The sequence below is a fragment of the Boleophthalmus pectinirostris genome, unplaced genomic scaffold, assembly GCF_026225935.1.
Source record: "Boleophthalmus pectinirostris isolate CB_2022bp ecotype Guang Dong unplaced genomic scaffold, ASM2622593v1 HiC_scaffold_2, whole genome shotgun sequence".
Classification (NCBI taxonomy): domain Eukaryota; kingdom Metazoa; phylum Chordata; class Actinopteri; order Gobiiformes; family Gobiidae; genus Boleophthalmus; species Boleophthalmus pectinirostris.
In genome coordinates, this window is record NW_026571152.1 from 24,356,673 (window position 1) to 24,384,138 (window position 27,466).

Sequence of the window (27,466 nt, forward strand, 5' to 3'; positions counted from 1 at the left end):
TTGACAACAGGAGGAGGCCACACCCTCGCCCGCTGCTTCCTTTGCCTCTCAGGACCATGGCAGTAAACAGGAACACGCATTTCTTCACGCATGAACCAAAGTGATAATTTGGGAACTCTGAAAGAGAACTGTTGCCCTTAACATTGTGCTACTACAATAATGTAGTTCTGCAAAAATTGCCACATAATTTCTAAATGAAAGGCAATTATCAAATAAAAAAGGCGTGTTGGAATGATGAAAACAGTGCTTTAATGTGTGTCTGCTTCTACGTTCAGCATTATTTAACAACCCTCAGACCAGACTTGGCAAAGAAAAAAATCCTGCTGAACATTTTTTTTTTTGACAAATCAACAAAAAAACAAAAAAAAAAAACCCAAAAAAACAATTACAGGTGCATGTAAAGTACCAAAGTATGGTAAGACAGCAAACAAATCTATAAACCCTTAAATCAATATCAATGTACTGAAATGAAATAAGTATAAATCACAGAAAGAAAAAAACTGTGTACACATTATAGGTTACTGGTTTAATTAGGTGGAATGTTCAAATCATTACATTTTTATCACATGAGCTATGTATAGCTGTGCCCAAAAAGTATAAACAAATGTTCTGAAATTTAATCCAACATGCACAAACCACAGCCTGCCTCAGATTCAAATGAAAAGAAGTAGACTAAAACAAATATTTTGCAATTAAAAAAAAAAAGAAAAACATTATTGTGAACAAAACATTTGTTGGTAGGATTCATAAGGTGAGTGTTTTCACAAAATAAAAGGATGCAAAGCACGACTACACATGATTTCTTAGAACAGCAGAGCGCAGTATCTGAACCACGATGTGGCTGCTTTTGCAACATCCACAGAGCAAAATTATCTGCTCAAATGATGCAAATATTTTCAGTATTTTTCAGACTTTGGGAACACATGCGGTCAGTGAGTCCAAAACAGCGGGTTTAGAACACATTTAACACTAATTATATAGTAAGATTGAAGATTTCCAACATGGATCATCATCATATTTTTAAAGACAAACAATTGTAAATTTTGTTATTTGTCATAATCAGCTGGAACTACAGTTGTGGTAATGGTAATTCCTTGTAAAATAAAAGGAAAAATAAACATTATGTGCAGCCTTGTACAAAAATAAGCTTTTTGAATCTCATTTATAAAGACACTTGTGGGGTATTTTAAAACTATGTTGCAAATGTGATGCAAGTATATTTAGACATTGTTTGTTCATGCACCTTCTGGCTTTAACATCCAGTTTTAAGCCAGTTTTAGCAACATTATTAGTAGCATTATTCTCTTAGCATTATTCTTTTTTTAAATCTGTCAATAGTCCAAAAACTGACAAAGAAAAAATAACTAAAACAGTAATAATAGGTCTTTCACCACCCCTGCATACAGATATACATTTGGGATAAAAACTGGGCCTGATAAGAAGGAAAAAGCAACAAAGTGTATATGACATGTCAGCAAGCATAAACTTCAGTCTTTTGCCTGCACTGCTGTCTTCACCGGTCCATCATGCTGAGGATCATCTCTGGAGTCAGGTCGCCGTTGGCAGCAGTTGTGGCCTCGTTCAAACTCAGCTCCACCGTTTCTGTGGCATCTGTGTCCAGGCCCACGGCCTCCACTGTCAGAGCCACACCCTGTTCGTCTGGGGTCACCTCTGAACCATCGCCCTCCTCCTTCTTCACTATGATGTTCTCCACTGCTCCAGTGCTCTCATCCTCCACCTGGATAATGGCTGCCGCTGCAAAATACAGTGGATGTATACAGTACAATAAGACACAGTAAGGTATCAATACATTTCAGTGATAGATTGTTCCAGTGTACAACAATAATACGTTAAATAGACACAGGATTATGACAAGGTCTCAGTTATGGTGACCAGTTAACAAATGTACAAATAGCTCTTGAATAAATATTAATATTGATTTATATAGTATTGTATTTGAAGGGCTAAGTCACACACACACTATGTATGGTCTGAACATTTCTGAATAAGTAAAACACAAAACTCCAGTTAGTAAATGCAACAACTGGATTGAAGTTTTCACTAGTCTCTTCCTATTCCAACAACAACCCTATAATCTACATAAAGCTTATTGGTCCCTTAAATGTGGCATGTTCTGGTTGCAGTCTGCTTTTACCCTTTGGTGTAACATGGCTCTGTGTGGGGGTCTTAGGAGGATTCTTTGGGGGCCTTCCCCGTTTCCTCTTCACTGGTGGTTCCTCTGGAGCTGGCACTGGGACAATGGCTGGGGCCTGGTCCAGGTCTAATCCCTCAGCCTCCTCTTCGTCCTGGAGCAGCGTAGACTCCTCATCAGGGAGCTCGTCTTCTTCCTCATCTTCTTCATCCAGTTCCACTTGGTCTTCGTCTTCTTTAGTGGAACAAAATCAGTGTCAAAACACAGGACACGCTCAAATGTCATTGACTGAAAATATGAGACTTAACTCACCACTGTCATCATCTTTCCTGCTCCTCATCTTTCTTTTCCTGCCCCTCCTTCCTCTCCTTGGGGTCGCAGCTCCATTTTCACCCTCATCTATTTCACCATTGCAGTTTTCAGAGTGACGAGACATGGTATTCTGTAAAAGTACAAGAAACATTTTTTATCATTCAACAGGAGTAGCTGCAATGATTACAAGCCTGTAAAAATAAAACACTTGGTATATCATAGCTTTCAGAAGTTTCTTGTGTTGAAATGTAAACAAATGTGATTACCCTGCGAGTAAATGTCTTGCTGCACTTGGGACACACAAAAGCAGTGGGAACAAAGTGGGGGTCATGGTATCGTTTGAAGTGCATGTCCAATAGCTGTTTCTGCCTGAAGGTCTTCTCACACTGGGTGCAGGCAAAGGGTTTTTCTCCTGTATGGGTACGACGATGCATTACCATATGACGCTCCTGGCAACACAAATACAATTATATAAATATGTGCACAAAACACTATTCACACAACATTAATGAAACAGTAGTTACCTGACGACAGCAGTAGTCACACATGTCACATTTAAACCTCTTCTCATTTTTGTGTGACTTCTGATGCTGAATCAGAGCATAGCGCTCATGAAACACAGCCTCACAGTATCTGCATTTTTTTCCTGTTTCAATAAATGAGTGCTGCTTACGAAGATGAACGCCTGGGTGCACAAAAATTAAAGTTAAAACATAGTCCACAGAGTAAAGCGATCATTATATTAATTATTGTTCAAGAATGAAAAAGAAGAGTGAAAAATGTAACATACCCAAGTCACTTTTCCGGGCGATAACAGTGTCGCAATGGGGACAGTGAAACTTGGCTACATTCTCTGTGTGTTTCTGCAGAATGTGCATCTTCATAGTCCCACTCTGGGTAAAGCGTGCATGGCAGATGTAGCACTCATATGGTTTCTCACCTGAACAAAAAAAAGTTCAAATTATACAAGTGTCATTATGATAAGCTAATAAATGAAATTAAACTATTATTTACCTGAGTGTGTTCTCATATGCCTCTTTAGTTTATAGGTATCTCTGCTGGCATAGCTGCAAAGGCTGCACTGGAATGGACGCTCTCCGGTGTGCGAGCGAATGTGGCGTTTCAGTTTGCTCACCTTTGCAGACATTTCAAATTCATCACTTTTTTTTTAAAACTTTTATATTTGTAGCTTTCACACAAATGCTTATAGTATAATTTAGTTTTGATCATACCTCCACACTCGCATAATCACACATGGAGCATTTGAAGGGCTTTTCGTGTGTGTGTTTATAGCGGCGATGACGGACCAATTCTCCACTGGTCACAAAGGCCATATCGCAATCTGTGCACTTATGTGGGCGAGTTCCTACACAGACACAGGAGAACAGGGTTACTTTTACAACCACATCAGATAGTTAAATCAACCACAGACAAAGGCCTTTTAACTTGAAGACACTCTTTACTGTAACTGGATTCCGATTTGATGAAACATGCCGATATGCTATAATATCATGGCTTTAAGTAATTTGTACAGCATTACTTTTCTATCCGTCCTGCATCTGTATACTGACCAGTGTGTGTGTTAAGATGGTTTCTCAGGAGAGTAACTGTCCGAAAGGCCCTCCCACAAAGATGGCATTTGTGAGGCCTCTCATCCGTGTGGCTCTTCATGTGCCGGTCCAAGTTGGAGCGACGTGGACAGGTGTAACTGCACTCGCACTGAACTCGCACTGAAATGTCTTTTTCACTCCTACAAAACAATAGAAATTAAATTTCCAGCCACATATGTAATGCCATGGGTATTTAAACAACATACCTTTCTTCTTGATTTTGGTAGGCTTGGGTGGCTTCATATTGCCTACAACCTTCTCAGCATTGACCTCTGACAGAAGCCCTTCTTGCTGCTCCTCTTCAAAGTCGTAAACACTAACGTCCATATCTTTATCCCCTTCTGCATATCGCAAGCGGCTTTTCTTACCCTTTATCACAAATGTAATTAGGTTAAATAACACATAACTCATAGATCTTACATACAATGACAAATACATAGGCTTACACCATTGTACCTTTTTGATTTTCTTGACACCAGTTGTGGGCTGGTAATCGGGATCCTTGGCCCAAGCTTGGTCTTCAGCTGAGGGCTCAACTGGTGCACCCATCATTTCGTCAAACTGATTCTCTTCACCTTCATCATCTGGCTGGCCCTCACCCTCTTCCTCCTCTTGGTCCACAGTCTCCACTTCACCATTAGCGCCAACTTTAACCACCTGTTTTAGCATACATGCAGTGATAAGGGTTTAAAGGTGCCTTTTATATAGAGCCGCAACAACTATGATTATGTGATTGCTAAAAAAAGAATTATGCTTTTATATCAAACATCCAAAAATCCATCAAACCTTTATAAATGTGGTAAACTGTCTTACATACCTGAAAGCCTTCAGGCAGAGGCAAAGTATGGCAAATGACTGGGTCCTTTTGGATGGCAGAGGCATCCACAAGGGTGCCTTGCTGCAGTGCCTCCACTGTAGAGGCTGAAACAGGCACCTGTACCAGCTGGAGCTCCCCAAGACCCAGTGCAGCTTGTTCCTCCACATTCACAACCTGAAATTTTACATATGGGCACAAGGTCTAGGTTTTCAGTGCTGTTTTAAGTTTATTTGTCTATTTATTTAAAAGGTGTGTTTACCTGTAGGGTGATGATCTGAGTTTGGTCCACAGTTGTAACCGTTGCTTGGTGAGCAGCACCACCAGGAGCTCCTCCAACCGCACCCTCCATTACCTGAAGAAAATCATGATAGGCAAACCATGAATGTTACATTTTCTGTAATTACATTTTTTTTCTCACATTATTGCAATCATCTGAACTGCACAATACACCTGAAGCATAAGGAGCATACCTCGGTCTTCATCTGCAGCAGTGCTGGATCTAGAGAGTCCATAACCATCATTTGAACACTACCTCCACCTTCAACAGCAACTGTTGTGGTTTCAACCATTCCTTGTCCTGAACACAAAAACATTAATATTTTCGGTCCACAATGAACTGATCCATGAAAGTAAAAATGTGTAAATTTTAACCTTGGTCCAGAACGACTCCACCCTGGCCATCAACAACTACACCTCCAGCTTCTGCTGCCTGTTGGAGGAGGTCAGCCACAATGGCATCCTGACTGTGGACTGCCTGAACAGAAGGATCACCTCCTGCTCCTTGGTCCATGCTGGCTGTGTGAAACAAGACAATAATTATTACAATGTCAACATCTAACAAAATGAGCAACCTCTATTGAGCACAAAACACAAATCACATTTTGGGATTTGGAAGTAAAAAAAGTCAAAAGTAGTCAATTGTTACAACTTTTTTAATACTTTCAGCATAGTTTCAGGTATGGTGATTTCATGGGAACACTAGCCTACTTTTGAACTCCCTAAAAACAATAAACTAACTTTAAAATGTGACACTCGATGTTACTGTGTTTCACGAGTTTATTCTTACTGCACTTTATTCACTTTTAAATTCTTCCTAAATGCAGTTTTCCACATGTACAAGTACTATGTTTACTATGTAAAAGTGGCATGTATATGTTTAATTTGGTGCACGGGTCTTCCGCCTGATTTCATTGTTCAGGTGATTGTTATGTCTGAAACTTCTACATCAGTCCACAGAAACTGTACGTGCAGAAAATAAATGCTGCTCAAGATGCGGCCGCTTGATGGCCGTGTGTTCGCGGTGTTATTGTAGCTCCATGAGCCCAGTCGTAGAGGGAGCTCTTTGCAGTGCCATATGTCTCCAGCTCGCCTCTGGTTCAACCACAGTCCTGACCGAGACGCTGGGAAATACACGGGAAAGAAGGACTTTCTCTATCGAATTTGGGAAGGATCGAAACACGTTTTAGACGCTTTGATCAACGCGTCCATTTTGTTACAAACGCCTCGTCATCCTAACTGCGAATAAGCGGCCTACTCAACCGAGAATGCAATTTTATGGCAAACGGCGATTTATATCCGATATGGACTTGGTCTTGGATATTTCGATCAATGTTTTAAGCCTCAGGACATCGCATGCGATCCTATTTTTTGTTGTTGAACCCTAATTTAGAGCAAAATATTCAAACGGGACACTTGCCCAGCCTCGTGGAGGGTGGGGGAGGCCTTTGGCACTAGTTAGCCATTAGCCTCGTCTAGATGAATTTACAACCAACTAGCGTACGTAATACGGTGTTTTGCCCGTATTGGCGGTAAGCAGTTAACATTTAATGCATCATAGTTTTAAATTCGATATTTGGTGTGTACCAAAGCTAAGCTCTGCGTTAAGGGTAAAGTTTCCATTTGCAACTAGCATTAGCCACAAGCCGCGCTGCTTTTACGACGTCGCGGTTTAAAAAGGGGAAACAAAGGGACACAGACAGGACGCCGTGGCCTAAAGTCTCTGTTCACATTCTTAATGCAATCCCTAACACTTATTCTTTCGTTTTCTGCAATCTGTGTGCAAACGTTTTTGTAGTTATGCATATATTTTTCAACTTCGGTACATTTCTACATATTTCGGCCGCTTTTTCGAAAACGATAGAGGGAGACAAACACTCCTCGGCGGGCTCCCCGGACCTAGAGCCCCATCATGACACCTAGAGGCCGATTAAAGATCCTGCAAACTCCCCATTGCTTCCACCAAAGTAGTGACACTTTACCTCTTGTCGTTGGATGTTGTTCCGACCGCCCGCAGATCAAAGTGTGATCACAGTACCAAAAAGTTTGTGTGTCCGGAACAGATGCGAGCCTCTCCGCAGTTAGTTTTAATCCTTCTCCCGCTTTAGGAGAGTATTCTGTGCACAAAATGGCAGTGAGGCTCAGTGCGCCTGTGCGGCCGCTGGGGGGTGGTGTCGAAACTACTGCACTCTCCTGATTGGCCAGGAGGGGGCTCCGCTGGAGTACACTCAAGCCATTTATCACCTCCACAGTCTAACCGGCCCAACCCACAACAGTATAAAACCACATTACACAAGATTATTTTCAGTCAATTTGACACACTATTCCATCATAAATTGCCAAATGCAAAGCAGCTAAACACAGGATACAAAACTTATTCTTTTTGTTTTAAGTTTCCAAATCTCAATACAGATTTATATTCAATGTTGGAGCTTAAAAACTTACGTCTGTTTTTTAATTTAAGATGAATATGGATAAAGTGAGATATTATTTTCAACATTCAGCTTCATTAGGAACACGTTTTGATTTAAATCAAAGTTGATTGAGATAAACCACAATTTTGACAAGCTTAGATATACATCTGAGAAAGAAACTGGAAATATTACATTACAAAGTTGGTATTCTAAAACTCCTGTAGATCCCAAGTCAGATCACAAGCATGTTCACTTTTGTAATTGAAAACACTACAAAAAAATAAAAGCAACTCCTGTATTCATTATTTAATTCTAAGATGTTATACATTAAATTCACAATTTGAGCCAAGGTACAGCCATGATGAGCCTTAATGTGGAATTTGCAGGCTGGGGGGGACTTTCAGGGTTGTACATTGTGGCATTATCTAAAGAGTTTTGTGCATCCCTGCTTTTTATTTTACATATCTACAATGTTCTTTTTAGGACTTATGAGTTGGACTAGTTAGATTCACTCAGTAAAGAGATTCACCCATTACCCAAAAGTTGACAGTTCAGCCCAACTAGCAGTGTCTTAAGTAACTATAAATACCAGTGTTGCACACAATGATTAAATTATCAAAGTTCTCAGATCAAGATAGTGACACTATAACCCGATTTATATTTGATTCAAATTATGCCAAAATCATATAAAGGTATGGCGTGCATGACCACCACTAGATGGCAGTAAAGCACTTTTTGACGCTCTGTGATTTATTCTAATATCTCTAATTAGGCGTATTTATTTCTATATAAATTAGGCCGATTTAGAAAATATGGCCTACACTTGTAAACTGAAATTAGCTTAAACAATAGCATATATGGAGAAATTAGAAAACCTTGATTAAATATTGAAGAAGTTTGCATTTCGCTTGACTGTCCGAAAAAAGTGGAAGCCTCCCCGCGGTGACCAAGCCTCCAACAAATTTGTGTAGATGAAACATGTTCACCTGCGAATTACTCGTGTGCACGGGACAGCCGACTTACTCACTAGCCTCTACTCGCTCCTGCTGACTGCTGTGGAGGCTGGATCCAAGATTCAACGTTGCAGAAAACTATGTGAGTTCACTTTTACGCCACTTTATGCAAACACGATGACAATGGTACGTGTCTGTTTCTTATTGCGATAATCATGTCTGGAGATAGAGCTGACAGGGTGTGAAGTTCGCTTGCGTGGAGCAGCAGTAGACAGTCGCACTTGCTTGAAGCTTCTCTGCACGAATTGATCAAGTCATGAGAACAGATACAAGTGTATTTACAACACAGGAGGCTCAAAGTCCCAAAGTGCTTGTTTAAAGCCACAGCGTGTTTTGCATTCACCCGTGATCTCCTGAAAGACTAGACAAAAGTTGCTGTTGCAGTTTCAGTTCAGTTTAGTTTGTAAATTATGTGCTATAAAATCAAATTCAGTTCCCTAAAATATTTTCATTGGTGCCTATATGATTATTAAGACTACCATGCATTTTTATTATTGAAAACTTTATTTATCATGCATATTGGGTACTACATTTACCAATGAAATAGTCAGTGTGGGACAAATTTGAATAACATCATGCAAATATTTTTTATCCAGCACACATCTGACCCACACCCATGGTTTACGAAAATTAAAGTTCAAGGGAAAACTGTCTTATGTACTGTAAGGTATGAATTAATTCATTTGGGTGTCATGGGTTTCCCATGATAATGAAAAGATGGGCATTGTTTCATCCTTGTCCTCACTGTATCCTGAGAAACCAAAGCCCTAAAAGTCTCAATTCGTGTTAGGTTAACTCAAACAGGAATGTCAAAGTAGAAGAATCACAAAGTGTGTCCATTTTATGTTCTACTGGTATTTTGGAAAAGTGCTTTTGCTTAACACTATAAAGCATTTAATTCAATTTTTCATAAGTCTGTGCTTAAATGCAAAGTGTGTATGGTGGCTGTTGTAGGCCTAGTGCTATTTGTATGGTTATGGGTTATTTATGTAAGCACATGTGATTTAACAGCTAATTGTAGTTATGACTTAAGATGACTTTAGTTGCTATTTAGGAAGTGGTGGCATCAGTAGTAAATACAGTGCTTCACCCTATAGGCCTGCCACTTACAGTAGAATGCTACAGTATGGACCGTGTCCCTCTGAAGCATATTGGCCGGGCTGCCTGACGGTCATGAGCCTGCTGCACTCCAATGACAGTTAAGCTGCTTATTGGCCAGCTGGAGATTAACAGGAAAGTCCCAACTTCACAGGGGTCCACACACACCAATTCATGTCCTTAGAAAGACTGTGCACTCATTCTTCTCAATATACTGGGGAGCACTGTGCAAAACTCATTCACTTGAGAAGTTTGTGTTTATGGGGCTACTAAAAATATATGAGCGTGAATTAGATTTAGCAAGAGGGTTTAATATAATAAAATTCCAAAGGAAAACTTAATTAGTCATAGCCATTAAATTCAGATTCAAGCAAAATACTTGATTACTGCATTTGACTTGTCCTGAAAGATCCAGTTGTCCTTAGTACACAGTCAGAGGGATGCTCTCTTTATCATGAATCTCAGAATAGAGAAAGAGTGATATTGGTTAGCTGATATATCAGGCTGATATTGGCACTTCTTAGTGTATTGGCTATGAGTCTTTAATCTCAAAGAAAGGCTGATATTTTGTTTGGGCATACAATACAAATCTACATAAAGAGTAAAGAATATGCAAAAACCTTTATTTGAATACTCTATTAAAAAGAAGTTAGTGAAAAATATGCCTACATAGCTCACTTATCCTGTTTGTTTTAGAACAGTATTGTGGATGAGTTTGTATTAAATTAAAATGGTATCATCTGGGGAAAAGAATCTCAATCAGCCCTGCATATCAACTGAAAATATTGGTGCAGCTTGTTGGACGTTGTTTTTTGTGGATTTTAAACAAATGACACTGATCATGAAAAAAAACATTGGTTGATCTCCACCCCAGAATTAATGAAGGCATAATTATTCCAATGAAGGAATAACTAATAAGCTTCTCTTTGTGTGTCCTTATCATGATGACATGAAATCAAGAAGCTCCACATTTTATTTTTCTCTTGAGAGCCCCAGTTGATGGGGTGAAAGCCTCTGAAATCTGTAATCCTGTAAGTCATATTTAACACAAATTCTGTTTTTTTGATCCTAGTATTTTAAACACTGTACTTTTTACTGGGTAGGAAACATATTACATAATTTTCACAACTTTAATTCAGTGTGTCTTGTTATCTACGTATTTATGAAAAATATGATACCCAGTAGCTATAGGTCATATCCTACTTGGCCACTTGAACCTTACTCAAAAATAAAAACTTTTCTGCTTGTGTGTGTTAGGCCATGGACAATATGTTGATGTAACAGGAAGAAGGAGGGGCAGGAAAACCCATGGAAGATCAGGGGGGTGGCTTTCCCGTTTCCTTCAGCCCACTGTAAGTTACTTATCTGAGTGTGGTAGCACTGGGTTAGTGGACCGCACAGACCAACCTGCTGCTGTAGGAGACATGAGTGTAAAGCCAGATTAGACCTATTCCTTTAAATGTAACTCTATCATGTTTCATCTAGAACTAGTCAAAAATAGGTAGGGTAAGACGTAAAATTTAGCCTTGGAGGAAGATTTTTTTTTTTTGAATTACTGTAGACCACCTACACAGCCATGTACAGTGGAAGCAAAGGTATGTTGTCATTATATTATCTTGTAAACTGATTGTATTTTACTCTAGAAAACTCTCTTGATCCTAGTTAAGTTTTAAGTAGTTGAGATGTATTTGCTGTTATATTGCCTGTAGCAGATAAGAACAGCAGTGGGCCTTGGAGGTTGAGCAATGCGCACCTTCAGTACCCAGGAGAAGAATGTGGAAAATGCTCAGACATACTGTACAGTGTACAGTGTGGGAATGTCAGTGACCGGAGTTATGTGATATTTATTAGTTGTTTGAAAGGGATATAAGAAAGCAATGCTGTGCATTTCTTGATGAGGTGAGTTTGGTGTCTTGGATTGTGGTTTAAATCTTGCCTGGTTGGACACTTATGATCTGTGTGGAGTCTGCCATTAAAAGACTTGTGTTGGGTGATGTGGTGACTAGGCCTGTCACAAAAATTACTCTTTCGACTTATTCAATATATAATAGATGACGTAAAACAACATTTGAGGAGTAAGAGGTTGAAAAAGTAACTTCTATCATTATTATTGGTTAATTCTGCTATTTATTTGTTGCAGCTCAGGTCTTTTAAGCAATCTATTTTAATACTGTTTACTGGAATTATCCTGCTTTATTGTTACTGTGTGGCATGAAGTAGTTTCAGTATTATTGTTTATCACTTTATATCACTGTATTTCAGTTTATCGCTAGTTATCGCTGCATATCATTGTGGCAATATAGCATGCTTCAGAATTTGTTATTGTGACAGGCCTATTGGTGATACATGCTTCTCTGTTAACGAATAAATGAATGTGAGTATTTTAGTTTTTTGCAATTTAAATGATTTGTTTGTTGTTCAAGGTGGTTCACAAAAAGTCAATGGTTGAACAAATGTATTTTTCTCACTGGTGTCTCCAAGGCATCTGATCATAAAGTGAATAACATAGTAGGTATAGTCCAGTAGACCAACAGTTCTCAAACTTTTCCCACCAAGCACGGCCAGATCTAAACCAGGTCTAGAAAAGGACCATTCTAGGTCTAAACTAGGGATAAACCAGGACTAAAAAGAACTACACACTGTATACTAATATAATAGCTTTAAACAAGAGCTGAAATGTAGAATTGTCAGTTTCAGTACAACTGCAGTAGACCATGTTGTGTTTTGTATGTGTAGGATAATGATTTTTGGAGACTGATTTCATACACACATTTTCCAATTGTCCCCTTGATTCAGCTTTGTTAAACACATTTTCCTGGTTGTGCTATTTTGTCAGGAAGTCACTCCCTCATGACTTTTCTCAGTTGAAGACGGCTCTGAACAAAGCTGGATACTATTGATCCTCATGAAAATGTTGTCGATTTTATATTGTTTTAGTGTGACATGGATTTTTTTTACACAATACTATCATATCTGTGACTGACACTGGTGACTTTAAAATGGACTGATAAAGTACACACATAAATGTGCATTGTATAATTTTTGTGGTGGAGGGCCAGTCAAATACTTTTCAGATTTTATTGCTTTGTTTGGAATGTTTCACAATATGGCATTAAACCTTTCTATCTTCATGGAGACCAAACCAGACCAAGTTACAAGTCACATCTATGGAGAGGCAACCTGGTCACAATCAGAAAGCATGTTTTTTCTATGAATTTTTGAGATATAAAACCACCTGTAATTGAATCAATGTAAGGCAGACCTGTTTAATGTCATCCTGTGGAACATTCCAGGCACGGCAATGACCCCCAACCAAAAAGTTATAGTACACCATTAAATTATTCAAACTACTTTAAAGTATCATCACAGCATTTAAAGTGCATGGTTTACAGTATGGTATATTGGAGTCTGTAACTCTGTGTTGAATGGTCCCACTGTCTGGCCTGAAAGTTGTCAATGGCAGGTGTGTGCCTCTTGTATCCTGGACAACACATGACATAAAGGTAGAAAGGGTCTTTTACTTTCCATTGTAATCATAATGTAGCCCTGATAGTCATACAGGAAGCACTATTTTAAAGAGTTGATGTTTAACTCTAGTGTGGTACAAATAAGCAATAATCCATTGCAAGGCATGGATGTATCAAGAACATGAGTATTCACTTTGGATTTCAGACATTTAATTTGTCTTTATTTTTGTTTATTTTATTTATTTATTTTGGATCCTCACTAGTCATTACCACAGCAATAGCTATTCTTCATCCTCCTTTATTTGTGTCTGAGCTTGGGTGACCCATATTTTACTTTTGGCATCTTCAGAAAAAAACAAAAACACAAACAAACAAAAAACATGGCATCACTGAAACTTCCATTACATCCATTACACACAGTAGATTTTACATAAGACCAAAGACAGACAGATTGTTCAAGAAGACTCCACCTCACACTAAGGAGATTTTGGGTTCAATTCTTTGGTCAGATTCTCCCCTGACACTTCACCCTCCTCCCCCTGTCCAAAAACGGCAATGCTCATTTTACTCAGTAAGTAACACTGACCATGAGGGTTGATCCCATCTTGGCTCAAAGATGCTGGGGCCTATATAGTAGTACATGGACAAATATGCTCACAAATGTGGATCCATGGCCCACTGACTGTCTGTATTGTGAGTGTGGGGCCTCACATATTTTGCATGAGCTGTTGTTGTTGGGAATTTGACCTCTTTTAGCCAACCCCCTTCCACTCCATTCATGTAGCTCATATTTGTAAACTAAAGATGACCTGATGTGACTGCTGTTTCACATCTGTATGTTTTTAGTTGTAATGTTATGATTCGGGTATTAATATGCTGCTCCATGGTTTAAATTTTTTCCCTTGGTTCACCTAGGATTAGTTTGGTTGTTTGGATTGAGAGCATTTTCCAGAATGGTCGGTGAGCTAGTAGACTCAGACAATGAGTGAGGTCACATGATCAGATACAGTAGAGCTGTAGTGTGTCTCTTTGTGTGTAAAGTGATGTTGTCATGGGGCTAGTCTGTACCCTGCTCTGCTCAGAGAGGACAACACTGATCAGGGACAGATGGAGAGATGTGCCGTCTGCCTCTGCCCTTTTTCTACAGGAAACTTACATTTTCCTATAAAGGTTAGTGTGTGAGTCAACAAACAAAGCAAGATTGTTGTTGTTTTCTCCCAAGAAATGTAAAGCTACACTGTGTAACCTTTCTGGTAGAGTATCCACCACTTTTTCCATATTTATTTCCTGAAATTTTGTACAGTATGGCATATAATTTAACTATCTCCATGGAGACAAACATGCCACATCACCAGGCCAAGTTGCAGGTCAGATCTGTGGAGAAGTGGATCTCCTCAATAATAATCCATGTTTTTGCAGTAGTTTTGTGAAAGAAAAACACCTGTAACTGAGTAAATACAAGATATACTTGTTTAACGCCATACTGTGGAACATCCCAGATAAAACAATAACATCACCATGGAGACAAGCGGATGGCGGATCTTCCACCAGATAAGTTATTTCAGCAGGACAAAATGTGTTCAGTCAGCTCATGTCTACCTTCAGCTTGGAGAGTTGGCCTAAATTCATTGGACAAGAATAAACAAAAGATTGATGAAAATTACCCCAAAAAAATTGTAAAATCATAGACTGTATATATAAATGGACATGGCTAACATTAAAACATTGTGACACTCTCTGTAACTGCTGCAGTGAGCCTCATCATTATGGTCTTTAAAATGTTTGATTGAACCTGCTCTACATGATCTTGGTGTTTTTATTTCACTTTGCATGTAAATAAATTCCTATTGCTGATATGGACCTGGCTCCCATAATTTGCTCCCATATTTGCTAGTATTGTGAGCTTCATTTGACTATGGGTGACGTCACAGTCTCTCATTTCTTTATACAGTCTATGGATAAAATATTTCCATCTTAAGTATATATTTACTTGATGACTGCTAAGGAAATTATTGTTAGCACATTGTTCCAAATGTCTTCAGTGGAGATTTTTATGAATACAGTGAAGCTGAACTGAAACAGAAATGACCCTTTGGTGCCAGATGACTGCTGCCCCTGGCCTATCTCTTTTGTTCAATTTCCCGTCCAAAGACTGGGTTGCATCTAACTTCCTGTAGAGTTGTTTCCTCTCTTGTGGAGTGGGTGTTGGTGTTTCTGCAGCCAGCTGTTTAGAGGAAAAGGATACAGGAAACTGGATAGTCCCGACTCTGAGTCAAAAGCTCTGAATTATCGAAAGTGCAACATGAAGGTCTTATCTCAAATATTGCTCCATGACTCATCCATGCATCTTCTATTGCTTTCCTTGATGAAAAGGCAGCGGTTAAAGACATGTTGGCTCCACCTAAGTTATAATCTCTTGGTCATTTCCCTTTGTGTTTCAATACAAATGCTGTATTACATCACACTATTTAAAAATCTGAAGAGGTTCTTAAGTCATTCTATAGAACATTTTGGAGGTACTGGAGATTGTTTATTGCAGTTGGATAGAGTACGGTATTAATTAATGTTTGCCTGGGCCTTAGTCCAAACTCACTTTGTGCAGTGCTTGCACTATCAGTCCGTAGAAATGTGCTGACAACTTGGCAGAAGGTGGATGTGATCCACTACTGTCCATGTTATTGTCTGAGTTGTGTGTAGGAAATGGAGTTTAGTTTTTCCAGTGGAGTGGGCATTTTTCTGTGCCAAAGAAGTTTTAGTGACATTGTTTTTAAGATAATTCTTGTGGTGTGTGTGTCTGTGGGTCTGTGATGTGTGTGTATGTGTATGTGTGTGTGCAGGTGGCCCCTCCAGAACCCTGTCCACTATGTCACTGTCCGTACGTCCAGTTAGAGCCCTCAAGGCCATCTCAAGGAGCCACAGCTTCACTGGGGTCAACACATATGACAAATCTAGGTACTCTCACACTGTTATTACTCTGTTATTGCAGTATTTTCTGCTTAACAATGATTAACAGGTCAAATTCTGCTTCAGGCCCTTGTCAGTGTACACCACTCCAGGTCTGAGGAGAAAGCCAAGCAAAGCCAGTAGGATGTTTACTATGTCGTCCAACCCCCCGCCCAGAGTCCCTCAGCCGGAACGCACTGATGAGGTCTACGAGGCGCTCAAAAAAGGCTTACAGTGAGTGCAAAGTCTCACAGACCTCTCAAAACAGTAACTAGATAACTGTGGTATCCTGAGCAAACAGGTTTTGTGGACAATACTTTTTCTCAACCGCTTTCTGTAAGAATTTTAATTGCAAATGTGCAGTCAGCTCCAGTTTTGATAAAGATCATAAAAGACAGAATGAAGAATCTTTTTGTTCCAGAACAAAGCTTACATGTTTACATGTATATAATAGGCTGCATTATATCACTTATCTAAAACAGGTTTGAAATGCAATGTATTCAGTGTTTAATCTTTTGAAATGACATGGCATTTCCTTTTGTAGATCCTATCTTCAGGTTCATCAGATGGATCTGGACAGCCTCAGCAGAGAGATGAGGACATCTAAAAGAAATTCTCGACTGGTACTGTTTACACTTCTTACAAATGATAATATAAACACCAAACGCACTTAATAAAAGATGCATACAGTTTGTGAAAACAGCTCTGGGTTACACTCTTCATGTGTGTTTAAGCTTCACAAAAGGATATTTTAGAGTGTGGTGTGAAGCAGGCTGTATGTAAACTCTCACAGTCACATTCAGGTGAAAGGTTTATCCTTATCACTGTTAGACCTCCCTTTGGTTAATGTTAAAACTCAAGCTCTATTTTGGAGTGGGCCCAAAGGGTGAAGACAAGCTGATGTGTGAGGGATTCAAGATACTGTGTAGTTAATGTACATTCATTTAAAATTGCATAGAATGAAATCTATTCTGTTCTTCTATTCTTTAGTGGTTGGCATTATTTAATGTTTTTTTTTTCTACAGGGCTTTCTCTATGAGCTAGACAAGGTAAGTTGTGTATTAAAAGCTGTTATCATAACAATTTAAGAGATGCTTTTCTTGAACTATAGATCTACTCTGACTCATTAGAATTAATATCTGTCTTTAGAGCTTAGTTTTACTTAAATTTAAAGTTAAAGGCGCACTCTATAGCTTTTCTGCTGGAGGGTCCATCACCTACTTGTCTCCATGGATATGTTCTTGCTTTGGCTGGAATTTGGCATTTACTGCGGAGTTGGCCTGATGGTGTCTCCATGAAGATGGAGACAGTTTAATGCCATATTGTGGAACATTCCAGACAAAGCAATACCATCTATACAGAGACTAGCTGGTGGCAGACCCTTCAACAGATATAATGCATGCTTAAACCTAAATATTTTATTTTACAGCAAGTGAAAGTTACAGAGAGATTAATTCGGCGCTTGGAGTTTCACCTCAGTAAAGTAAGTAACACAATGGTCACATCAAAAACCTACAAAAGTACTAATCAAAAACAAATCAATTTCACTGTCTATTTGATCTTTTGTCCAGGTTGAAGAGTTGTATGAAGCCTACTGTTTGCAACGGAGGCTGCGGGATGGTGCTAATAAAATGGTGAAGGCGTTCTTGGCTTCACCGAGCAGTAAAGAAGCAAGGGAGAGTCTAGCAGAGGCCAATAAGGGTTATAAAGAGTACACAGAGGTAAACAGAACATCACAAAGCAAAGTTAAAATCTCATGCAAGATACTCAAAGCTGTATGGTCTTATACCTGTAGAACATGTGTGTGCTGGAGACTGACTTAGAAAACCACCTTGGAGAATTTCATATAAAGATGAAAGGTGAGACGCAAAATTGACATCTCAAATTAAATCTTCATTGCTACCACCACTGTTACATTATTAGACTGTATTATCATCACATCTTAAACAATTTTACATATCTTTCTTTTGTAACTTGTTCACACATTTAAGTGCAAATGTTTATGATTTGTCTAGGACTGGCTGGATTTGCAAGACTGTGTGCTGGTGATCAATATGAGGTAAAATCATAGACTATATAAAGAAGTGGACTAAGTGAGAGTGATATCACTGATCTAGTCAAATGAAGCTTACAGAGGCTTGCAGTTATAGGAGCAAATTAGGAATAGGAATTGATTTACAGTCAAAGTAGTAAAATAAAAACATGTCGAGTGGATTAATACGAACATTTTAAGAGTTGATGGAACTGTAAACAAGCCCACGCTCACTTCCTATTTGGAGCTCAGCAGCTAGTGGGTTAGCTATGTCAATTTATACATACCGTCTGTGGGTAAAATGCTCTTTTTCCTCTCTCTCTCCAAATCAGAATAAGTTTTATAGGCACAATAAGGGGTCAGATAGCTATACTATGTTTTACTGTTGTCTTTTGTGCAGATTTTTATGAGATATGGCCGACAGAGGTGGAAACTACGGGGCAAAATTGAAGTGAACTCTGGGCAGGTGTGGGACAGTGATGAAATGGTGTTCCAGCCACTCATCAATGAATTCCTCTCTGTTAAGGTCAGCGCATTTTTAAAATAGAGACCTAACAATTGAAATGGAATAGAAATAAAAAGAGAATAGAATTTACATTTGCAAATATTCTTTTAAAAGTGTAAAATGTTATGTGTTTTAATATTTTTGCATGTTCAGGTGACAGAGCTGAAGAGTTTGGCCAATCATGTAGTTGTAGGCAGTGTTTCCTGTGAGACTAAAGATCTCTTCGCTGCTTTACCTCAAACTGTTGCTGTGGATATTAATGACCTTGGGACAATTAAATTAAACCTAGAAGTGACCTGGAAGTAAGTTCTCTTTACACTCCCACTACTGTCCAATACATTAGAGAATACAAAAAATAAACATCACTTTTTTGCTTCTTCAGCCCGTTTGATAAAGAGGAGCAGGTGTCATTATCGAGCAGTGTAAACAAGGCTCCATCCGTCACAAAAAGATTCTCCACCATTTTCAACCAGAGCCCTCCTGATACTCCTTCTTTACGTGAACAAGCTTTCTATGTAAGTCCTGACCTGCTTTATTCAATCTGTATATTCACATTTTCTTGTCTTTCTTAGTGTAGTGGTATCATGATATTATAATGTCAAACTTTGAGACTATGGAAAAGAATCAGTACTTGACACAAATGTCTAAACCACAATGAATATAAAAACCCTCCTTGTTAGACAATATAATGATATTTTGAACAAAAATAATAGCAATTTCTTTCAGTAATTTTTATATAGATTAGGCCTGTCATGATAATTACTATATTGACTTATTGTTCAGTTCATGACAGATGGAAATTTTTCTATGTACTTTTTCTTTGTACTAAGATTTGAGCTGTGGAAGGTTGAATAAATAACTTCTATGACTTAGAAACTAACTATTCAAGTGTTTAATCCTGCAATTTATTCATTGTAGCTCGTGTTATTTTTAACAGTATTATACATTTACTTCTTTAATACATTTATTTCTTTAGGGTCATTATGTCAGAGGCATACATTTGTTTCAATATTATCCTTTATTGTCTATTTTCTTCAGCAATACCTCACACTTACTTCAAAATGGGTAATCATGGCAGGCCTAATATAAATCAAAATAATGTAAAACAGTTCGATTTTGGCCTGTTTATGTATTTTTCAGCAATGATACTTGTTCAAATGAGTATCTTGTTTTGATGCAAATTTAGTATAAATTACTATCTTGGCTTCGTTACTTTTTTACTTACTTTCACCAGCTGCTTAAACATATGCACTTTGGCTTGAGGTGGTTTCAGTTTTTAATCTTTCCAGCATTCATTTAAACAGGGCACACACTAAACAAACCTTTTTTGAGATATATATTTAAAGCACATGTGAATAGCAGCTTCCTCTGACTTTCCTGTTGCCTTTTGTTCCGCCCGGGCCCACTGCTCTGCTTCAGTCTCTGCCTCGGAGTCTGACCAGTAGGCAGCATTGGCCACTGCTGGACATTTTCAAAGACTCACTCATGCACAGCTGCTCCTGTAGTGACAGCTCACCAGCGAGACTGTCCCTGGCCGTAAGTTTAGTAGAAGAATAGAAGAGTTGAAATATTGTTACATTGTAGTAACTGTAGTAACCTTTTATTTGACATACTTCTGCCCTACTTTAGAGCCCACTTCTGTATTGGCTAACCATAGTGTGTTTAAAAAAAAAAGCTTGTACATCTCTCCACAATGTAAAAATCATCGTAAATTATAGCTGTCTATTTTCAGTATTTTGACTCTTTCAATTTATTTTATTCTGTCAGAACATGCTGCGACGTCATGAAGAGATGGAGAATGGAAGAGCCTGGTCAAACTCTTCTGAATCTTCTGATGACTCCTCCAGTCCTCAACTTCCAGCAAGCATGAAAACTATCCAGAAGGTAGCCAACAAGTATGACAGTCGAGATATCATATTAAATAAACTGAATAATATTTTTCCTATCTAATTATTACTGTATTTTATGTAAACTGTATTCCAGTACAGTTACTTTCACATTTGGTGGTATTCAGAATATTTCTTTCTAAAATCAGTGGAATATATTACAGTATTTTATCATGTAATTTAAGCTTCAAACTACTCTGAATCAGTGAGAAAAATAGAGAGGACTACTTTTGTGGTGAGTGCATGTATAATCTCCAATTGAGTGATAGGAAATGCTTTGGTGAAACAAATATGAAGCTGAAAAATGTTTTGTCTTTACTCAATAACTGAAATGCAACTCAATGTAAAAGTATTGTATTCAGAATACAGTACTCTGATTGACCCATGTATCAGAATATGTTGCAAAAATACATATTAATGCAGCTATTCAGTATTCTGTAACTAAATACATAAAAAAAAAAAATTCTTCCCATCACTGTTGGTTATCTCTGAGAGCATATCAAAATCATACTCTGAACATGTTTCTCTTCAGGCACCGCAAGAAGACACTACTCCAAAAGCTTCAAGAACGCCAGATCTTCAGTCAGTCAAGAGACGGAAATCTTCACTCCAGTCAAACCTGTCGCTGTGCACCGAGGACTCTGCACCTGTCACCTCCAGCTCCTCACACAACATCAGCATCATCAGTGAGGACCCAGACTCCAAATCACCAGCAGAGGGCAGCAGGTACCTCTTTCCTGATACATGTTTTTAATCATTGAAATTGTCTGACTGACATTTAGGTGTGTTTATTTTATATTTAACAAGAAACCTATTTTATTTTATCTGATATCAAATTTTGAAGATTTAAGTTCAAGTTAAAAGCTCACGTTGACTTCTTTTTATGTTGTGCTTTGACTCATTTGACTTGTGTTGGTCTACAGGCCGGAGGACAGTAGGACACTCACAGTGACTACAAAATCAGATCCCAAAGAAGATCCCACTCCCATAGCTGCTCTGGACGGGTCACTGAAAAGCCGAAACTTCTCGAGATCTCTGAGTCTCATTAGTGAAGGAAGTGCTGATGGTGTGGCGCTGTTGGACAAGCCCTTCTGTGAAGCCATTCCAGAAACATCTACAACATCTGGGACTGATATCACTGATGTCAAAGAGGACGTGTCTAATACTACTTCTGAACTTCCTGAAAACAAACCAAATAATGAAACTACAGATGAAACAAGTGTCACCCCAGAGCTGAGTGAATGTTCTCTCCCTGCTGCCTCCACTACTTCAAATGACCCCTCAGAAATGTCCAGTGAAAGTGATGTCACCTATCGAGCCCACTGGGTGTCTGTGGAGGAGGACACAACAGAGGCAGTGGCTGCAGATGTTTTGTCCAATGAAGGAGCTGAGTCTGTGGATAGTGAGCTGGCGCTGGCTTTAGGAGAGGCTCTGGGGGCTTTGGTGTCTTCCTTTGATGATTACAGAGGGCAGTTCCCGGAGTTACAACTGCTGGAACAAGAGCTGAAGTTACTGCAGACTACACTGGAGGTGAGGAAAAAATATTGTACAAAATGTGACAATTCAGTTAAAAATAAATATATAAAATAGAAAATGTTTTGGTGCTCAGGATAATGTACCCAGGATGTCTTAATACTGAATGAATATCTTTTTGGTGTTCTTTTATGATACTTAATGTGGACAGTAGGGGTCCTTCTTATGTCTTGTCAAAGCCGTAACATGTAAGGCCATAAACATCTGATGATATTTTAAAGTTTTACATCTGTTGTGTGTTTGTGTTTGTGTGTGTGTGTGTGTAGTGCGGCAGATACAGCCGGTCCTCCAGTCTGGTCAGCCTCAGTGTGGAAACTGCTCTGGGCAGCTTTGATTTCCTGAACATGTCTGACTGTGAGGAAGAGGAGGGGGAGAGGAGGAGTAATAATGAAAGGTAATGAAATGCTTTTCAGATAGAATTAAAGTATTGTTTGATTCCAGAAATATTTGGAAACCTCCATATGAGCCATAAAGTAAATCTTTTTTCTGTATTATATTTCTATAGGTTTTTACAGAAGAAAGGCTGGGATAGCCCCTCCTCTCTCTCTGCCCCCCTGACCACAGGCTGCAAGAGTCTGGACCAATGTCTAGAGGCTCATTTGAAGTACTGCAGTGCACAGCTGCTGGTAAATAATGACACACCATTTGTTTATCCAAACTCTTCAATATAAACTCTAAAAGAATTACGGTGAGATGACTTTAAACTTTATTGTCCCCGAGGGGACATTCATTTTCACAAACATAGAGCTTGTGTGACATATACACAGACAGACAGACAACATCATAACTACATAAACACAGTACAGACTACATTACGGTACACTCGTTGGGCCTGTTGTACAGGAATGTAAAGTGTTCACAAGTTGAAAAAAAGATTCAAAAGGCTTTATTGTCTGTAAAAAAAACAACAGAATATTGTCCCTTTCAGGCACATACATCCAATCTTTCATATACAGCTAATGGTTGCTTGAAATGATGTTAATTGTGTCATTATTATATATTTATATTTAAGATGTTTATAATATGATTTTTGTACTTTTGATCTCCACAGTGTCTTGGCATATTTGGTCCTCTGCGTTGCAGGGAGATGTATGCCTTAGACAGACTCCTGCGTGAAGCTCAGGTTTTCAAAATGATCAGACGTGTTGTCAAAAAGAATCCAAAGTGCTTCAAACAGCCAAACGAAGGTGAGATCATATTTAAGTAATGCATTTACTGCCTTCAGACCATTTATAACCTAAGATGGGTTATAAATAGAATTACAATTGTAGTAACTTTAATGAGACAACATGCTACTTATTATTTTTACTAATTAATCTTTTTCTGTCCTAAAATCCACAGTTATCCCTCAGTTGGGGCCTATTCAGGGAGCAGTGTCACTGTGGCAACAGTGTGTCCAACAGGGCTGTTTGTATATTGTCTCTGTGGATGCCTTTCAGAGGGCATTGTCTGACGTATACTCCAGTGTCCTACCAGAGAGGATGTCCAGCATGGTTGACACAGGTACAACACTATCAGTGATTTAGATAATGCTGATGAAATTTTCTTAGGTGGTATGTGGTACTGTGGTCCAAAGCAAGAAAAAGAGATAATATGATGAAGGCTTTTTGCTGAAATGTTGTCATAAACTTTTCTATTTTTGATATCTGCCATATAAGTGTGCTATGCATTTTTTCTATTTTAAATTGCTGCTCCTTGCATTTGCACCTCTTGAAGGACTTTGGTGTGTGTTTTCTGTTTCATTTCAAATTTTATTATTTATTCATCATTGTCTTTCTGTTTGTCCAGTGTTTCGGTCCCTGGCTGAACAAGTTCTGGATCAGAAACTGCCCCAAAGAGACTCCAATAAAGAAGCAGTGATGGTGACTTTGTTTCAGTGGTGGAACTACCTGGAGGCCAGCGGTGTGACTGACCTGGAGACCTACATTTCTGAGCTGGCAGAGGAAGGTAAAGTCACTTTAAAATGTGATTATCATGTTGAAGTTTACAATGTCTATTATTCTGGGTCTCAAAGAAAAAAAAATACTTCAGAAAGGCATGGTGAGTTTCTGTTTATTGTTAAGTAAAAGTTTATACACTGTTGAAAACAGAAGACTTTGTATCAAAATCACATTACAGCTTTACATTTTTACACGATTACTACGATATTTGTCAAATAATAATGTAATAATCAAACAAATTTATAGTAGCAAACTCACTAAGGTACAATGATACCTGCATCCATTAACTTTAAGGGCCCATATTATGCTATTTTCTATTTTCATACCGGGAGTTGTTTTGTTTCATTCACACATTTAACACACAGATCATGCATGTTTAGGCTGAATTCTCTCAAACAGAAAACACTGTGTTCCACTGTGTTATAAAACTCCATACATCTTCATTAGAATCCTTTGGATAAGTTCAGATCTGGAATTGCCAGTCTCTACTGAACTACACGTAAAAAGTTTTTAACTTGAAAACTAATGCCATGATATCACAATTTTGAGATTTGGAGATGTAGACAGACTAATAAACCAGGATTACTCAAACATGTGTGAATGAAACTAAACACAATTCCAGCTATGTTTTTGATAAGGTAACAACATTCTACCATGGCATAAGGCTCACAAGAGTCAATTTTGAGCAATATACAACCTTTTAAATATGAATAATTATATTGTTTTGTCTTTCTTTAGTGTGGCTGGTGCAGAACTTGGCATCACTTGATCAAGATGTGATCGTGAAAGTCCTTAGAAACCCAGTCAAATGCAGCCTTAAGAAGCAGGGCATTCATGCTGTGGCCAAACTGTTAAAAGACCCACGAGGAAAAGTATCAGCGTCTGCCAGCTCAGTACTCAGGGGCCTGGCCAGTCAACCCAGACCAAGAGAACAGGTGAGAGGAGAAGCAACCTAATACACACACAATGTACATTCACAAACAATATTTTTTATATATATCGACTTGTAGATTTAAAGATGTATTGCATAACTTTTCTGGTTACTTGCCACCATAGAGATATTATTGCTTTACCTGGAATGTTCCATAGTATGACATTAAACACATCTATCTAGCATTTATTACAGGTGTTTTTATTGCTCAAAAATACATTCTGTGAATAGGGGTGACTCTCCACAGATCTGACCTATAATGTAGCCAAAGTTGTCTGCCTGGAGATAGATAGGTTTAATCGGAACATTCTAGACAAAGCAATAATATCTCCACCAGAAAAGTTGCGCAATGCACTTTTTAAAAAACAAATAAAAATTGCATGAAATAAAACACAAAAAGTCACTTTTCAGTCGTGCCTTTGTGTTTTATGGTAAAATTACTTTTTGGACAGCTATGAAATAAAATCAATAAACAGTATGATTGTCAATGTTTGGGTTGGGGGATCTGCCAGTGCACAGCTGGAAGCACAAATGATCGATACTGTCATTAAACTGGTGTTAGGCCCTGGTCAACTGTTTGGAACTGCTAGAGGATGAGAACGTTGCAACAAGAATCTGTGGATGCAAAGCTCTGGCCTGTTTAAAGGTAAATACAACAAAATATTGGATTTAATTGTAATCTATTTAGATGATGTTTCATATTGGGTTTCATATTGTGTTTTCCAGGCCAAAGAAAGCATTGAGCAGTTGGTGTATCTTTGTCAGACGGATAAGGATGATGTCCGAGATGCTGTCAAACAATGTTTACTCGTATTAGGTAAACCAGCAAGATTAAAAAAAATGTTTTGAGATTAGACTATTAAAGGGCCCATCTTATACAATTTTCTGTTTTTATAATGTTGTTTCCTCTTTAAAACAAACCCAGAGTTGGTTTTGTTTCATTTACATATGTTTAACATCCAAATTCTGCATATTTTCTCAAACACTCTTCCACCTTGTGATGTCAGGAAGTGCTCCACTGTGTTTTTAAACGCCATATATCTTTAATAGAATCATTTGGAAAATTTCAGCCCTACAATTGCTTGTCTCTCCTAAAATTAAGGTAAAATGCTTTTAACTTGAAAACTACTTGCAATGGCATCACAAGGTGGAACAGAACATTCTGAGCTTTGGAGATGTAGACAGACTAATAATAGTGTTATTCAAACATGCGTGAATAAAACAAAACACAATTCCATGTCTGTTTTTGAGGAGATAATGACATTATAACATGGCTTAAAGCTCACAAGAGTAAATTTTGTGTAGTATAGGACCTTTTTAAAATAGAGTAACAGTGTTTTAATGTATATGTTCAGGTGAAGAAGGGAAGATGGCCATCAGACACATTGAGACATCGCAGGACAGCATACCAAGACTCTTTGCACCTGGGAGCATGACAAGCACTGCCTTTTAAAATTAAATTTAACTTTAAACACAAATGAACAAGGCGATACAAAAGTAGAGCTGCTTGAATCTAAGCTAAGTGTTTCCTGGTCTGTTTTTGTTGTCAGAGCTTTAGGGCCAGTGCTGTAACTAAATGGTTTTCTATTGAGTCATGTACTTTTATTTTAAATACTATCTATTTAATTCTGTATATTATATATTATTTATCCATTTGCACATCTAAAACACAAGTGCCAATTCAATTCCCTTGCAACAACACTGGCCTAATGAATTTAAAAGACATTAAGTGCCAAAAGGTAAGTTTATAAATGGTTATATATAAATTCAGCATTTTCACTGTGATAAGAGGATTTTGACTGTCTTCTCCAATGCCAGGGTTTTGGACAGATCTAAGCAGGGGTCTAATATTGGCCTGTGGTGTTTTTAATATAAAATGTTTTATTTTTTTTATAGTTTTACTTATATCTGGGGTAATGCTCTAATAAAAAATATGTTCCTTAAAAATGTGTGCTCCTAATTGTTCAGGAAATACAAATTGTTCTTTGCAGTTGTACTACATGTTTTGTACTCGGTAAAAATATATACTCATCTGTTTACTGCTTGACCCTGTATATGTATGAAGCACAGTGCCAGCTTGTGGCTGAATATACAAACAGCAACTGCTGCTTATCAGACCAGGTCCAGATAATAGTCCAGATAATAGACTCTATAAAGTATGTATACAGTCTGTGGTCCAGACATAAAACACAATACTCACGTTTTCATGCCCAGAACCACTTCTTCACAGGGCTGGACTGCTACTGCTCACAACTTCTACCATTATCGTTACTCTGACCGCCAAAGTGACATGAATTGAACCCATGAGTTCCAGATTGACTCGAGCTTTTGAAGTAAAACAATTTCTGATGAAATCCATCAAAAGCCATAAGGCCTCTCTCGTGCTGATGAAAAGTCTATAGATTTTTTGAACCAATTACTCCAAACCCCAAGTAATGAAAGTGAAGCACCGGTCGGCAACACAACCTGTGTGGAGGACCAGTCTAAAAGGGGGAAAAAAGTCTGTAGACATATCTAGCCACAAGGTGTCTCTTTAT

At 38.3% G+C, this 27,466-nt stretch overlaps 2 protein-coding genes across 3 annotated transcripts; one reads left to right on the plus strand and one right to left on the minus strand.

Annotated features, from left to right (window-relative positions):
* Positions 1-507: 507 nt before the first annotated feature.
* Positions 508-7,397, minus strand: ctcf (CCCTC-binding factor (zinc finger protein)). The gene is given in 17 exon segments (XM_020935130.2): positions 508-1,755; positions 2,156-2,386; positions 2,465-2,594; positions 2,731-2,913; positions 2,989-3,149; positions 3,255-3,404; positions 3,479-3,599; positions 3,697-3,830; positions 4,036-4,177; positions 4,180-4,214; positions 4,281-4,443; positions 4,531-4,731; positions 4,892-5,065; positions 5,151-5,243; positions 5,362-5,468; positions 5,543-5,686; positions 7,150-7,397. Coding segments are annotated over 16 exon segments (2,406 nt in total). The 5' UTR covers positions 5,682-5,686; positions 7,150-7,397; the 3' UTR covers positions 508-1,513.
* On the plus strand, positions 7,393-27,466 carry LOC110169643 (rho family-interacting cell polarization regulator 1). 2 transcript variants are annotated; one of them, XM_055155191.1, is made up of 24 exons: positions 7,393-8,676; positions 15,997-16,111; positions 16,190-16,336; positions 16,647-16,725; positions 17,128-17,151; positions 17,532-17,585; positions 17,674-17,823; positions 17,898-17,961; positions 18,118-18,161; positions 18,535-18,660; positions 18,793-18,941; positions 19,022-19,154; positions 20,407-20,523; positions 21,058-21,251; positions 21,449-22,055; positions 22,325-22,452; positions 22,564-22,684; positions 23,110-23,245; positions 23,400-23,561; positions 23,847-24,005; positions 24,737-24,933; positions 25,492-25,575; positions 25,656-25,746; positions 26,285-27,466. In XM_055155191.1, the coding sequence occupies exons 1-24, from the start codon at positions 8,553-8,555 to the stop codon at positions 26,380-26,382; spliced, it is 3,303 nt and encodes a 1,100-aa protein (XP_055011166.1). In that variant the 5' UTR covers positions 7,393-8,552; the 3' UTR covers positions 26,383-27,466. The 2 variants fall into 2 exon arrangements, with proteins under 2 accessions (XP_055011166.1, XP_020790863.2); XM_020935204.2 differs by lacking the exon at positions 7,393-8,676 and adding an exon at positions 11,065-11,287.

Excerpts from the sequence above, each read along its gene's own strand:
- LOC110169643 (XM_055155191.1), top strand. The coding sequence starts at position 8,553 with ATGAAACATGTTCACCTGCGAATTACTCGTGTGCACGGGACAGCCGAC. Across the intron at positions 8,677-15,996 it reads TCAACGTTGCAGAAAACTAT|GTGGCCCCTCCAGAACCCTG; the intron begins GTGAGTTCACTT and ends GTGTGTGTGCAG. Across the intron at positions 16,726-17,127 it reads CTAAAAGAAATTCTCGACTG|GGCTTTCTCTATGAGCTAGA; the intron begins GTACTGTTTACA and ends TTTTTTCTACAG.